This window comes from Hylobates moloch, unplaced genomic scaffold, assembly GCF_009828535.3.
Source record: "Hylobates moloch isolate HMO894 unplaced genomic scaffold, HMol_V3 SCAFFOLD_8, whole genome shotgun sequence".
Lineage (NCBI taxonomy): Eukaryota > Metazoa > Chordata > Mammalia > Primates > Hylobatidae > Hylobates > Hylobates moloch.
Genome location: NW_026652283.1, coordinates 42,634,395 through 42,649,476, shown reverse-complemented (window position 1 = coordinate 42,649,476; position 15,082 = coordinate 42,634,395). Strand labels below are relative to the sequence as shown.

The window sequence follows — 15,082 nt, the reverse complement described above, 5'->3', positions numbered from 1 at the left end:
TTTTAAACTCTTTTGTAATAGCATTTAGCTTAAAACACAAACACATTGTACAGCCTTTCCTTCTTTCACTTTATTTGTTTGAGACAGAGTCTTGCTCTGTTGCCCAGGCTACAGTGCAGTGGCACGATCTTGGCTCACTGCAACCTCTGCCTCCTGGGTTCAAGTGATTCTCCTGTCTCAGCCTCCCAAGTAGCTGGGACTACAGGTGCATGCCATCATGCCTGACTAATTTTTTTTATTATTGGTAGATACAAGGATCTTGCTATGTTGACCAGGCTAGTTTCAAACACCTGGGTTCAAGTGAGCCTCCTGCCTCAGTGTCTCAAAGTGTTGGGATTACAGGTGTGAGCCGCCACACGCAGCCCGTTTTTGTTCTTTATATCCTTATCCTATAAGCTTTTCTCTATTTTCAATTTTTTTTTTTTTACTTTTTTTGTTAAAAACTAAGACACAAACACACACATTAGCCTGGGGTCAGGATCATCAATATCACTGTCTTCCACCTCCACACCTTGGTGCACTGGAAGGTCTGCAGAGGCAATAACATGCAGCTGTCATCTCGTGTGATAACAGCGCCTTCTGCAATACCTCCTGAAGGACCTGCGTGAGGCTGCTTTACAGTTAACTTTTTTTTTTTTTTTAAGTAGAAGGAGTACACTCTAAAATAACAATAAAACATATCATAAGTACATAAACCAGTAACATGGTTGTTTATCATCATTATCAAGTGTACTGTACATAATTGTATGTGCTATACTTTTAAATGACTGGGGGCACAGTAGGTTTGTTTACACTAGCATCACCACAAACATGTGAGGAATGTGTTGCGTTATGACGTTGGAGTGGCTACAAGGTCACTAGGTGATAGGAATTTGTCAGCTCCATTGTAATCTTATAGGACCACTGTCTTGACCCAAATGTAATGCAGTGCATGACTGTATGGTGGTGGGGGCTAAGGACAGAAGCGAAAAAGAGTAAGGGGACAGAATGGATAGAGGGTGGTCAGGGCAGGTCTTGTGCCTGTCTGAAGGAAAGGCGTTCCAGGCAGAGGGCACAGCAAGAGTCCTGAGAAGCGAATGTGCTTGGGGCATCCAAGGAGCCTGGAGGAAGCAGTTTATGGTAACTCTAGAAACAAATGAGGTCCGACCACAGCAACACTTTCAGAGCAAAGGCCAGATCATGTCACTCCTCTGCCAAAGTCCTTGCAAGGCCTCAGTGCAGCTGGCCTCCCTGCTACCCTCCCAGCCCCACTGCACTCTGTCCACACTCCCTTAGGGCTGCGGCTCACCCCTGCCTAAGGCTTCCCCCTAACTCAGAGATCCCTAATCAGAATCACCCATAGGGCTTATTAAAACACAGATGCTGAGTTCCAGCCCAGTTTCTGATCCAGAAGCTGATTTGAGTCTGGTGTACGGTCCTAGAATGTGCATTTCTAATGGGGTCCCTGGAAAGGCTGACACTTCAGGACTTGTTGCTATAGTGTTAGAAGTGCTGCTCCAGCGTTCTCCATGCTGATACCGCTTTTTTTTTTTTTTTTTTTAAGATAGAGTCTTGCTTTGTTGCCCAGGCTGGAGTGCAGTGGTGCCATCTTGGCTCACTGCAACCTCTGCCTCCTAGGTTCTGGAGATTCTCCTGCCTCAGCCTCCTGAGTAGCTGGGACTACAGGTGGGTGCCACCACACCCAGCTAATTTTTGTACTTTTTTGTAGAGACAGGGTTTCACCATGTTGGCCAGGCTGATCTCAAATTCCTGACCTCAAGTGACCTGCCCACCTCAGCCTCCCAAAGTGCTGGGATTACAGGCGTGAGCCACCACGCCCAGCCCGCTTTTGCCCCAGATATCCCACTTAATACTACAACTTGCTCCCCTCCTCCCCTGCACCCCAACCTCCTTCCTACTCTATTTTTACTTTTTTGTGTGTGTGTCTTTTCTTTTCTTTTTTTTTTTTTTTTTTTGAGATGGAGTCTCGCTGGGGCTGGAGTGCAGTGGCACTATCTCGGCTCACTGCAACCTCGGCCTCCTGCGTTCAAGCAATTCTCCTGCCTCAGCCTCTTGAGTAGGTGAGATTACAGGCATGTGCTACCACACCCAGCTAATTTTTGTATTTTTAATCAAGACAGGGTTTCATCCTGTTGGCCAGGCTGGTCTCAAACTCCTGATCTCAGGTGATCTGCCTACCTTGGCCTCCCAAAGTGCTGGGATTACAGGTGTGAGCTACCATGCCCGGCCTAAAGAACCTCTTAAACATTAGATAAACACACATTTTTTTTTTTAATGGAAAATCATCTGGTGGTGCAATGGCTCCCAAATGCTGGTGTCCTAAGACCAATGATAGCAGAATAATTTTTTGTTTGTTTTGTTTTTTTTTGTTTGTTTTTTGAGAGAGGGTCTCCCTACATCACCCAGGCTGGAGTGCAGTGGTGCAATCATAGCTCACTGTAGCCTCAACTTCCCAGGCTCAAGTGATCCTCCCACCTTAACCTCCCGAGTAGCAAGGACTGCAAGTGCACACCACCATGCCAAGCTAATTTTTTATGTTTTATTTTTGCAGAGACAGGGGTCTCAAACTCCTGAGCTCAAGGGATCTACTTGCCTCGGCCTCCCAAAGTGCTGGGATTACAAGCGTGAGCCACTCACCTGGCCTGCTTGTTGATTTTTTTGAGACAAGATCGCTGTCGCCCAGGCTGGAGTGCAGTGGTGCCATCATGGCTCACTGCAGCCTCCACCTCCAGGGCTCAGCTAATCCTCCCACCTGAGCCTCCCGGGTAGCTCAGACTACAGATACCTGCCACCATGCCCAACTAATTATTTAAGTTTTTGTAGAGGCAGGGTCGCACTATGTTTCCCAGGCTGGTCTTGAACTCCTGGGCTCAAGCAATCCTCTCACTTTCATCTCCCAAACTGGGCAGAGATTTTCCTTCTTTCTCAAAGCCCCCACTCACCCACCCCTTACCCCCCATATCTCCAGATAAGTGTGAGGTATGGCCAGGTTTAGGAATTCCTGTGAGAAGCCTTACCTCTAGAGAAAGATTCAGGAGAATAAATTCCAGGGTGTAGCTTTTTACACTTCGCAAAAATGTGACCACACCCACGGTCATTTATCACTTCCCACAAGCTCTCAGGCTGACCAGGTAAGATCACCGTCTCCCTTCCACAGAGCAGAAAGCTGAGGCCCTGGGGAATCAAGTAATACTCCCCGCTCAACACTCAGCAGTCACAGCTGATTGGTGGTGGAGGTCACACACCTGCGGGTGGCAGAGGTATGATTAGAACTTCGGCCTCCGGCTGGGCGGAGTGGCTCATGCCTGTAATCCCAGCATTTTGGAAGGCTGAGGTGGGAGGGTCACTTGAGGCCAGGGATTCAAGATCAGCGTGAGGCCCTCTTCACTCCCCTACGCCGTCCCCACTCCCTTCTCTATTTAAAAAAAAATAAGAAGAAGAAAGAGGGAAAAAAAGACCTTGGGCCTCTGAATTCTCACTCTGGGGCTCTCCCCTCTACATCAACTGGATAAACCCAAGTTCCAGGAAGTCCCAAGGACGCCACTGGGGGAGGAAGGTCAGAGAAGGGAGAGAGAGTGTCAAATGTGTGGAGGGCAAGGTTCTGGGAGGCTGACTCCTGGCCACGGGAAAGACTCCAGTTGCCCTAAGGACTTGGAAAACACATGGCATTCACACGCTAATTCCGGCTGCCTGTGACCTCAGGACAGCAACTTTCTCTTTGTGTGCTTCTCCTTATCACCAAAATGGGGCTGATAATCCATGTCCCGCCCCTAACAAAATACTTGTAGAATGTAAATCACTTTAAAAGTCCAAGTTATTATTGCTGTTATCAAGGGAAGGCCCTTTGGGACAGAACTTAAATAGCCTTTCTTTCATCTAAGGGACACTTTTGAGCATCTACCTCATACCAGGCACTGTGCCGGGCACTGTATACACATGCCCTCACTTACCCCTCACAAAGGGTCAGTGCTGCTGTTCTTTACCTTTTACAGATGAAGAAACTGAGGCTCAGCTGGGAGTTGCAATTCATTCCATCATTAGTTCATTCACTCAGCTTTTACTAAAAGCCTGCTCTGGGCCAGGCTCTGGGCCAAGTGCTGAGAAGAAGATGAACAAGTCCTTCAGGAGACGTGCCCATAAATTACTTTAATAACAGCTAAGTACATGCTTCAACAGACAAGGTGCAGTGGGAACTAGAGCGGGAGCAACAGGCTCTCCTGGGGGTTATGGGAATGGACAGCTGACCTCCTGCGAGGACCCTGCACCGCTAAGGTGCATGCGCCCTGTGTAGCTGTGCAGTCTCACTTTGATCAAGGCTTTGCTGTGTATTTCCAGGAAGCCTCTTCCGCCACTGAGCCTCGGTCTCTATCTGGAAAGTTAAAAGGTTGCGTAGGCCTGACATCCTGCAGCTCGTGGGGAGCCTAAAACTCTAGCCCTCCCACCCCACCTTCTGGTCAGTTCAAGCTCGACCCCAGCCAAGCTCGATTCCGAAGCCCTGAAGGCCAGACCGAATCCCTCGGAAAGTGCCAAATACCACGTCCCGGGGCGGTGCTCAGAGCCTGGGGCGGGGCCAGGGTCCCAAGGGGCGGGGTTCCAGCGGGGGCGGGGCCAAGACCTAGATGCAGGCGTGCGCGGCCCGCCCAGAAGCGTCTCGCCCAGCCAATGAGCGTCCGAGGGCGGGGAAGCCCCGCCTCTGGGTATAAGAATACGCCGAGCCCCGGTACGCGGCGCGGAGGTTTCGGAGCTCTACACGGTGCGGACCTTAGTGAACCGGCGCTGCGGCCGCAAGGTGCGCAGCAGTGGGCTGGGCCGGGGCACCAGTCGGGTTTGGGTTTGCTCCGCCCGGCCGAGCTGCAGGGACCGCACGGTGCCCGGGTCTCCCGCCGCAGAGGAGCCTCTGGCCCGGGCCGGGGGAGCCGGCGCTGACCACCGCGCGCTGTCCCCGCAGGCAGCCGGCCCGCCGCCATGGCCGACCACCTGATGCTCGCCGAGGGCTACCGCCTGGTGCAGAGGCCGCCGTCCGCCGCGGCCGCCCATGGCCCTCATGCGCTCCGGACTCTGCCGCCGTACGCGGGCCCGGGCCTGGACAGCGGGCTGAGGCCGCTGGGGGCTCCGCTGGGGGCTCCGCTGGGGCCGCCGCCGCCCCCTCAACCTGGGGCCCTGGCGTACGGGGCCTTCGGACCGCCGTCCTCCTTTCAGCCCTTTCCGGCCGTGCCTCCACCGGCCGCGGGCAGCGCGCACTTGCAGCCTGTGGCGTCGCCGTACCCCGGCCGCGCGGCCGCGCCCCCCAACGCCCCGGGAGGTCCCCCGGGCCCGCAGCCGGCGCCCAGTGCCGCAGCCCCGCCGCCGCCCGCGCACGCCCTGGGCGGCATGGACGCCGAACTCATCGACGAGGAGGCGCTGACGTCGCTGGAGCTGGAGCTCGGGCTGCACCGCGTGCGCGAGCTGCCCGAGCTCTTCCTGGGCCAGAGCGAATTCGACTGCTTCTCGGACTTGGGGTCCGCGCCTCCCGCCGGCTCCGTGAGCTGCTGAGCGCGGCCGGCGCCCGCCAGGCGTGCCGGAGAGGAGAAGGAGCCCGACTGCCCACCGGACCCCGCACCCAGCGACTGGGCCCCGCGCGCGCCCTCCGCGAGGGTGGAGGCGGCGGCTGTGTGCGCGGGGCCCGGCACCAGACTGGGACCCTGGCGTCCCTCCAGGCCTTGCCTCCTGCGGGAGGACAGTTTGGCTTCACTTCTCCGACCCCAGCCTCGGCCGTAAAGTGAAGGAAACTGGACCAGCTTCAGCTTTCGGACTCTGGCTCTTGGATCGTGTCCTCTCCCCCTCGCCTCCCTCTTCCCCCAATCTGAGCCATTGCAGGCCTCTGCCTGCTTCCCCCTCTCTCCTCGGGATCGGGTCCCCAGAGCCACCATCTCCTGAACCTCCCACCCCGCTGCCTGGGCCTTGTGGTTGCTGGGCCTCCCACCTCAAGGAGGGGAAGGTTGTACAGCCCGAACCCGTGGAGCAATGCCCTATCTGGCCTCCAAAACCAAAATAAAACTGGGTCACTTTACAGTCTTGCCGTTTTCGTTTCCTTATCACCCCAAGCCTTGACTATATTTAGCTTCCGAAGTCCCAAGGCTGCCGAAGACACTGGATGGCATGGGGGCCACAGTCCCCAGCAGTGCCCAGGAGAGGAAACTGACAGTTTCTTTCAAAAATATCTCGTGGGTTGTGCAATTGTTATGTCACAACCTGGAGGGCAGAGGCTGCCATTGGGTGGTGGGGTAACCCACTGGGCTTCCCAGCTCCTAGGGAAGGGGGAGCTTGGTGCTCTGCCGGAGAGGAGCTGGGTGGCACCGGGTTCAGACAGCCTAGCTTTGGACCCTGACTCTCTCCTTTGCCCAAGACACCATCCGTTCTGATTTTTGAGGCTGTTTCTCAGAGGGAGATGGTCCCCGTCTCCTCAGGTAGTTAATGCTGCCTTTAGCACAGTGTCAAACACCTGGGCAGTTTTCAGTAAGTGACGGCAATTATTATTCTACAAATTGGTGCTGATTTTATTCCAGGCCCTGTGTCAACCTGGTGCATGCTCTTATGGAATCACAGCCCAGGTGGGAGGAGGCGGGTGACAGGCCTGAAAACAAACTAATCTTGCTGCGAGGAAGACTGATGAGTTCTAGAAAACAGTGCTAAGCAGCACTTTGGGAGGCAGAGGCGGGCAGATCACGAGGTCAAGAGATCGAGACCATCCTGGCTAACATGGTGAAACCCCGTCTCTACTAAAAATACAAAAATTAGCTGGGCATGGTGGTGCGTGCCTGTAGTCCCAGCTACTTGGGAGGCTGAGGCAGGAGAATCGCTTGAACCCAGGAGGCGGAAGTTGCTGTGAGCCGAGATCATGCCACTGCACTCCAGCCTGGCAACAGAGTGAGACTCCTCAAAAAAAGAAAAAAGAAAACAGTTCTGGGGGGGATTGTACAGCCAGGACAATAGACCGGCCAAGCAGGCACACCCAGAAGAGGGAGCAGTTTCAGCTATTAATAGTTGAGGTTGGGGTCAGTTCAGGCTTCAGGGAAGCGGTGACATTTGATGTGATGAACAGAGCCGTGAGTGATGAATATGTTTTTCGGAGAAGAGCCTGTTTCAAGGCAGGAAGGCACACAAGTGCAACGAATGTTTGGGGAAGGTGTGGGGTGTCTAGAAGGTACAAGAAAGGTCGAATGGCTTTACGACAACTTTGTAAGGCAAGCACAGTCCTCATTCTACACATGAGGGATGTGGAGTGTGCCCAGGCCTGGCAGGATTTGGCCTCAGAGTCCTGAGCACCAGCGTGAGTTCCTGGCCACCCTCTGCAGTTCACTCTGGAAAAATCCCTACGTGCTTCTGAGATGTGAGAGAAAAGCTGGGGAAGAGATTGAAGTCAGGGAGGAGGCCGGGTCCGAGACGCTGCGGACAGTGCTAGGACGGGTGGTGGGGCATTCTCTAGGAGAGCGTGGATTCCAGGGACACTGGAGAGGAACACCAGGCTGAGACCTTCTGTCCCCAGCAGCTGGGCTTGGCTCTCAAGCCAGGCTTTTTTGTGGATGTGACCCTCCACCAGCCTGTGAGTTCTCCCAGGACCTACTGTGCTCTGAAGCTACCAGGATGGGCATGTGGCTGGTGACAGGAGGTGTTTGGCAAATGAATAAAGGTCTCCCTAAGATCATGGGATTTCTGGGACAGGATGAAGAGAGAAAGGAAGAGAGGCTTCTGGGAAGGGACTGGCCTGAGCTCTGGGCTCAGAGAGGCTGGCATTTGCCCACCCCACCGCCCCGCTGCTTTGCCCAGAACCCCAGGCCAGAGACAGAAACCACAGGGCTGAATTAGGACAGGAGGGTTTCGCCCTGAACTGGACACTTCCCTGATTCCCTTCTCTCTGGTCCTCAGTTTCCACACCAGTAAAATGGAGCTAATATCCCTGCCCTGCTACATTACAAAGCAATAAGCCTCACAATTAGTAAGGAACAAATTCAGAGATGGGTTGATAAGCAGTTGATAAACCCTGAAGTGCTCTCCATATGGAAGGGATTACAACGAAAACCCCAACACCTGCCTCTTTCCACAGTTAATGGGGAAGCGGAGGAGGGAGTCCAGCTGCTGAGCTCTTCCCTCCTGCATCCCTCCAAAAGAGACTGCTGACAAGTTGGACAGCAGACAGATGGACAGGGGAGAAGATGAGGCTGGGGCAGCCCACAGCCTGGATCCCCAAATCCCTGATACTGTTTGGAGGCTTCTGACCCTACCATCCCCTACCAGGGGAAGAGAGAGTACGTGTAGAGACAATGAGGAGAGAAATGGGCTTGTCGTCTGACAGCCTCAGGGTCCAGTTCCAGAAGCAACTCTTACTAGCTGCCTGATCTCAAGCAAGCCACCGCACCTCCCAAGTCTTGGCTCTCCTAAGATAATCACACGAGCTTCCCATGGTGCCAACAGGGTGTCGCTCACGTCTCCCCCAGGGCTGCCTCCTAAAGCAACCTGTTGCCTCTTTGGTGCTGTGGATTTCTTATACCTAGGCTGGATGTTGGGGGTCAGAAATCAGGCTTCCTCAGGGTTGGAAACTGAGTCATGACACAGACAAGTCATTTTCCCATCCTTTTTTTTGTTGTTGTTTTGTTTTGACTGTTCATATGAAAGTTTCCAGGCTGATGTTCTTTATTTTAAATTATCTTTTGGTTGAATGGATTTTATCAACGAGCTGTCATTTGTGGTTTTTTTTTTTCCTTCAACAAAAGTATAGCTTCCCTTGAACTCATCTCTACAATGGGGGTGCTAATAGTACCACCCTGTAGAACTGCTGTGGAGATTAAACAAGTTAGTGCAGGTAAAGTATTGAGAGCAGTGTGGTTTGTAGTGAGTGCTGTTATCCCTGATAACAGCACTTTTTGGAGATACCTTTGTATTAGAATATTAGAAAGGCTGTGTTTTAACCAGCTAGAGAGGGGTTACTCTAACAGCAACACTGTTACAGGTTGGGTTCCCCAGGAAGCAGACTCTGAGATGACATTCAGCTACCAAGAGGTGTATTAGGGAGTGCCTTCAGGATCAGCACCTGCAGAAGGGAGGGGACAGAAGGAGTGAGCTAAGAAGCTACAAAGCAGGCCCAGCAGGAGCCTCAGCCAGCCCCGCTGGGAGCTCTGGAGCTAGAAGGGCCCTTCAGAGTTGGCCTGAGTTGGACCATTTTAATCCTGTATACTCCTGCCTCCATCAGTCACTGGATGTGAGCCACCCAGAGAAATGGTGTGACTGTGGGCAAGGCAGCTGTCCCCAGCTAAGCCCATCCCTGGAGGAGCTGCCAGGGGATGGCTGTCTACCAACAGCAGCACTCCTGGGGGCTAGAGCAATGATTCCTTTTTTCTCTTTTCTTTTCTTTTATTCTTTTTTTTTTTTTTTTGAGACAGAGTCTCACTCTGTCGTCCAGGCTGGTGTGCAGTGGCGCGATCTCTGCTCACTGCAACCTCTGCCTTCCGGGTTCAAGTGAGTCTCCTGCCTCAGCCTTCTGAGTAGCTGGGGTTACAGGTGTGCGCCACCAGACCCGGCTAACTTTTGTATTTTTAGTAGAGATGGGGTTTCACCATGTTGTCCGGCCTGGTCTCCAACTCCTGGCCTCAAGTGATCTGCCTGCCTTGGCCTCCCAAAGTGCTGGGATTACAGGATGCACCACCGTGCCCACACTAGGGCAATGATTTCATAGAAGGGGGCTCTGGGCGGCACATCACAGTGTTCACCACAAGCACTGGGGTGGGGACTCTGGTTCCCAACAGCAAGGGCCTCTTTACATTTATGCCCTGGGTGTCTCTTTTGCCCCCACCTTAGTCTCAGACCTGACCAGCACCTTCCCCATTACAGAACAACAACAAAATTTAAATGTATCAACCTTACAGGTTTGATGTGATGAGACTCTATACAAAATACCCCACACGTGGTAGATTCTCAATAACTGAGCGCTGCCATCACTATCATCATTGTCATTGTCATCATCATCATCATCACTCCAGGTCAGGTAAGTGTTCAACAGTCATTTATTGAATAAATTAATGATCAGTCTGATCCTAGCCTTTTCCCAGGCAGCTTAAGTGGTTTAGCTGATTACTAAGTAATCCTCTTGAATTCCTTAATCCATCCTGGCCTAACTCTTCATGCCACCCTGTTGTTAGAAGTGCTGGGACAAGATTAGTGCCAACTGTAAGACCGAATAAGTGCTTACTGAGTAGCTGCTGCGTGCAGGCATGGTGGGAACTGATGGGGAGTGCCCAGTGGCGCTCTTTCTTTTCCAGTCTCTCTTTAATCACCGCCCAACCCTGTAAATAGCACTGCTAGGTAGTTTATCCCCATTCCAGAGGTCAGAAAACTGGGGCACGCAGAGAATTACTCCAAGTCACACCTCAGTAAGAGGTGAGGTGAGCATGTCCACCCCACCATATGTGGGGGCCCGTCCCCTCCCCAGGCTGGATCTGGCCAAGGACCTGAGCCTGGGTGGGATAAGAGCAGAATCCCAGAGCTGGTCTGCCACTCTGAGGCTGTGAGTCGCAGAGGAAGTTTACTGGGCCTCCTTCGGCTTTCATTCCTTCTTCCATCCAATGGGGAGAATAATTCCAACATCCGAAGAATGTGTGTGCAAAGATTCATATGAGGCTGGGCTTCTGGGAGCACACTGCAAGTGGTGCAGTGCTGCCTGGCCAAACTGGGTTTGTGGCTAAACAACCGTGGCCCTTACCCTGTAGCTGGTCTGGGAAGAGCACACCTGCATATACTTTGGGACTTGAGATCTGGCCAGCCTGGAGCATGCAACGTAGAGTCTCATGTTGAGGGCTCCAAGGAGGCACTGCTGAGCAGCTCAGGGTCTGGATGGCCTGGGGGCTGGTGCTGATAAAAGAGTGGGATGTGGGTCAGCTTGGGGAGGACGCACAGGTTGGGGGACTGGGCATGAGTAAAGGCCCAGGGCCCAAAGTGTGCCCTGATGGATGGAAGAAATAAAGGAAGCTACTCTGAGTGCAGTCCCCTCCTCTGTCAAATAGAGACACGACAAGCTTCTTGTGAGAATGAACCAAGGTGATGTTAAATGCCTGACCTGTGAGCTGCTCAGGTGGAGCTGTGGCTAGGAAATATGACCACAGGGACGAGGAGGACAGAGCCCTGCCCCACCCAGCCTCCAAATGCCTTCCCATCCTCAACTCCAGCCACCCCAGGCTCCTCATGCACGATGTTCCTCGTGCCCCGAAGCCTCTGTTCCTTTGCCTGTGTCATTTCCTCAGCCTGAAATGCCCTCCATGGGGCCTTTTCCACATCCAAATGCCTATTACCTTGTATATCAGAGTTGCTGAGGGGTCTTTCTCCACCAGACTGTAAGGCTCACCATCGCCCCCACCTCCACCCCCTGCGTGGCTCAGAGGGCATTAGGAAGTGCTGGGCCAGGCACGGTGGCTTACATCTAGAATCTGAGCACGCTGGGAGGCCGAGGTGGGAAGATCACTTGAGTTCAGGAAACTTTTAATACATTTTAAACTTAAAATCTCATTTTTTATTTATGAGGTGTAGTTACCTCTAAGGTTGGCAAAACAAATTTTCAAAATAATTTTTTAAAAGTAAAAATAGTCCGGGCATGGTGGCTCATGCCTATGAGCACTTTGGGAGGTCGAGGCAGGTGCATCACTTGAGGTCAGGAGTTCGAGACCAGCCTGGCCAACATGGTGAAACCCCATCTCTACTAAAAATACAAAATTAACCGGATGTGGTGGTGGGTGCCGGTAATCCCAGCTAATTGGGAGGCCGAGGCAGGAGAATCGCTTGAACCCAGGAGGCAAAGGTTGCAGTGAGCTGAGATTGCACCATTGCACTCCAGCCCGGGCAACAAGAGCGAAACTCTGTCTTAAAATAATAAAAAATAAATAAATAATAAAATAAAATATTATAATCCCATTTATATAAAAAAGAGATGTGTATTATGTATATGTATGTAACATACATGTAGTATAATGGAATCGTGTGTGTTTGAAAAATCTTGTGGGGGGGTCTCTGACTTTTTACTCTATGCTTTCTACATTGTTTGAAAATTATTTTGTCTTAAGCGTATATTTATTTTAACCAAAAACATGTGTTTGTTTGAACCAAAATGATTGGCTCACACCTTCTCTTGGGCTAGGGCAGTCTGCTGTCTGATGTGCCCATTTTATGGCAAAGCCCTAAGCCTGAGCTCCTCTGTGGGAAGAGGCATGCAAATGAGCCCCACTGGAGACCACCCTCTAATGGGCTGTGGAGGACTCCCTGCTCCGTCCCTGGCCACACTTCTGCTTAAAGGAGATAACTGGACTTGATGTTCATGGATGTCTACCCTCCCCGACTCTACAAATGAGAACAATCCCCAGCCAGGTGCGGTGGCTCACACCTGTAATCCCAGAACTTTGGGAGGCTGAGGCGGATGGATTACTTGAGGTTAGGAGTTCGTGACCAGCCTGGCCAACGTGGTGAAACCCTGTCTCTACTAAAAATACAAAATACGCCGGGCATGGTGGCAGGCACCTGTAATCCCAGCCACTCGGGAGGCTGAGGCAGTAGAATCGCTGGAACCCAGAAGGCAGAGGTTGCAGTGAGCCACGGTCATGCCATTGCACTCCAGACTGGGCAACAAGAGCAAAACTCTGTCTCAAAAAAAAAAAAAAAAAAACCTTAGAATCTTGAGTCTCACACAGACTTCAATGTGCCCTGTGCTCAGCTCCCTATTTTAGTGTGTGGGGAGGGTGGGGGGTGGGGAAGGGGGGTTTGCCATGTTGCCCAGACTGGTCTTGAACTCCTGGGCTCAAGTGATTTGCTCGTCTCAGCCTCCCAAAGTGCTAGGATTACAGGCAGGAGCCACCGCGCCTGGCCGAGCTTCTGGTCCGGCTCTCCTCGGAGACGTCTGTGGAGTGGTGCTTCTGCCCCTAATGAGACAGCAACACAGACAGACCAGCAGCAGGGCCTGAGAGACTTGGCGTCGGACCTGGGCTTGTCTCTCAGGCCCTGCTGCTAGTTTGAATCTTTCAGGCCCTTCTGGGTGTGAATCTGGCTCCAAACTATGTCCATGACATTTGGCAAAGCCACTTTACCACTGTTAGCCTCTGTTTTTGTTTCTAAGCTAAAATATGTTCCAATACTTACACACTCAACAGATGGGATTAAACGAGCTATTGGCTGATGTACTTAGCACGGTGCCTGGCATGCAGTAAGTTCCCAAAAGCAATAACTATTTCCAACTTGGCACAGCAGTGCTGAGTCAGCAGTAGCTGTGAGCATGTCCAGAGAAGGGGTCCAGGGTGGGGAGGGAGGACTTCAAACCATGTCCCACGCAAATGGCTGAAGGACGGGGCTCTTCAGCCAGCAGAGAAAGACCCAAGGGCAGAAGTGGGCGTCTGCTATTTATGCCTTCCAGGATTTAGTCACCCTTCTCCTGATAAAAGGTTTCCCAAAAATTCCTTTGGGAAACCACCTCTCCCTCATTTATAGCCCATGTAGCTTGGGTAAGTTTGCTTGTTCCCCTGTATGTGAGTCAAAATAAAATACTACTAAGCTGTAAAATCAGTGTAAGGAAGCCCCAGATCTTTCCATAACTATTTTGCAATAGCAGCACTTCATCTCCTCCTCCTTCTCCTCCTCCTCCTCCTCCTCCTCCTCCTCCTCCCCTTTTTCTTCTTCGCATCAAAGTCTTTCAAATTTGCAGCTAGTGCCTTAAACACACGAGCTGTCTGCTTGTTAGGCCATTCAGTACTGACTCATGATATCTCACGTGACTTGCGGTAATCTAAGTTAGCACATTATTATTCCAGGTTATAGAGAGATGAGGGAACTGTGGCTTATAGAGATTAAATGACTTGCCTGCTTCCACACAGCTAGTAATTTATTGAGTTAAAATATTTAACGTAATTGGGATGGTGCCTCGCACATAGTAAGAAATATTTAAGTGTTAGCTGCTATAACAAAGAGAACAAGAAAAATGGATTTCATTTTGTTTTGTTTGAGACAGAGCCTCACTCTGGAGTGCAGTGGCACAATCACAGCTCACTGCAGCCTTGAATTCCTTGGGCTCAAGCAATCCTCCTGCTCCTGAATAGCTGGGACTACAGGCGCACACCACCCCATCCAGCTAATGTTTTTAATTTTTGTAAAGATGGAGTCTCACTATGTTACCCAGGCCGATCTCAAACTCTTGGGCTCAAATGATCCCCCTGCCTGGGCCTCCCAAAGTGCTGGGATTACAGGCATGAGCCACCGTATCTGGCCCAGAAAAATGTTAAAGTGGCTTGCAGAGCAGAAAAGACTTCTTTCTGATTCCACTCAGTCATTCAGACCCAGATTGCTTGCTTCTTTTTTTTTTTTTTTTTTTTGAGATTGAGTCTCGCTCTTTCGCCCAGGCCGGACTGCAGTGTTGCTATCTCGACTCACTGCAAGCTCCGCCTCCCAGGTTCACGCCATTCTCCTGACTCAGCCTCCCAAGTAGCTGGGACTACAGGCGCCTGCCACCACGCCCAGCTAATTTTTTGTATTTTTAGTAGAGACAGGGTTTCACCATGTTAGCCAGGATGGTCTTGATCTCCTGACCTCGTGATCCACCCTGCTCGGCCTCCCAAAGTGCTGGAATTACAAGCGTGAGCCACTGCGCCACTTCTTGTTGCTCTGCTTTTCACGACTCCAACCTCGTGGGCCAAGATGTCTCCTCAAAGTCCAAGTTGGCTGTCTTTCCTTTTCTATCTTTTTCTGCAGAGCAGAATCTGGGTCATGGACACCTTCGTGTCCGGCTCTCAGGAAGGTGAGACTGAGGAGCTGAGCACACCTGGTGTTCTAAGGCCAAGTGACACATGTCACTTTTCAGATTTTCTTGACAAGAATTTAATTACATGACCACACTTTGCAGTAAGGAAGGCTGGGAAATACGGTTTCTAGCTGGCGGCGACAATGTGTTCATCAGTAACTTAATTACTTTGGAAGAGGGGAAGTGGATTTTGGTAGACAATCAGCAGCCTCCACCACAGCCAAGCGACAGTAAGAAGTGGCTCAGTTGAGATTAGAACTCAAGTCTCCTATGCCCCAGAGTACT

The 15,082-nt window shown here is 51.7% G+C and overlaps 1 protein-coding gene across 1 annotated transcript; it reads left to right on the top strand.

Moving 5' to 3' along the window:
- The first annotated feature begins 4,718 nt into the window (after positions 1-4,718).
- On the top strand, positions 4,719-6,049 carry CITED4 (Cbp/p300 interacting transactivator with Glu/Asp rich carboxy-terminal domain 4). The gene has a single exon (XM_032159062.2). It carries the CDS (start codon positions 4,966-4,968, stop codon positions 5,530-5,532), a length of 567 nt encoding a protein of 188 aa, XP_032014953.1. The 5' UTR covers positions 4,719-4,965; the 3' UTR covers positions 5,533-6,049.
- Positions 6,050-15,082: the final 9,033 nt, after the last annotated feature.

Coding starts and splice junctions, on each gene's coding strand:
- CITED4 (XM_032159062.2), top strand. CDS start 4,966: ATGGCCGACCACCTGATGCTCGCCGAGGGCTACCGCCTGGTGCAGAGG.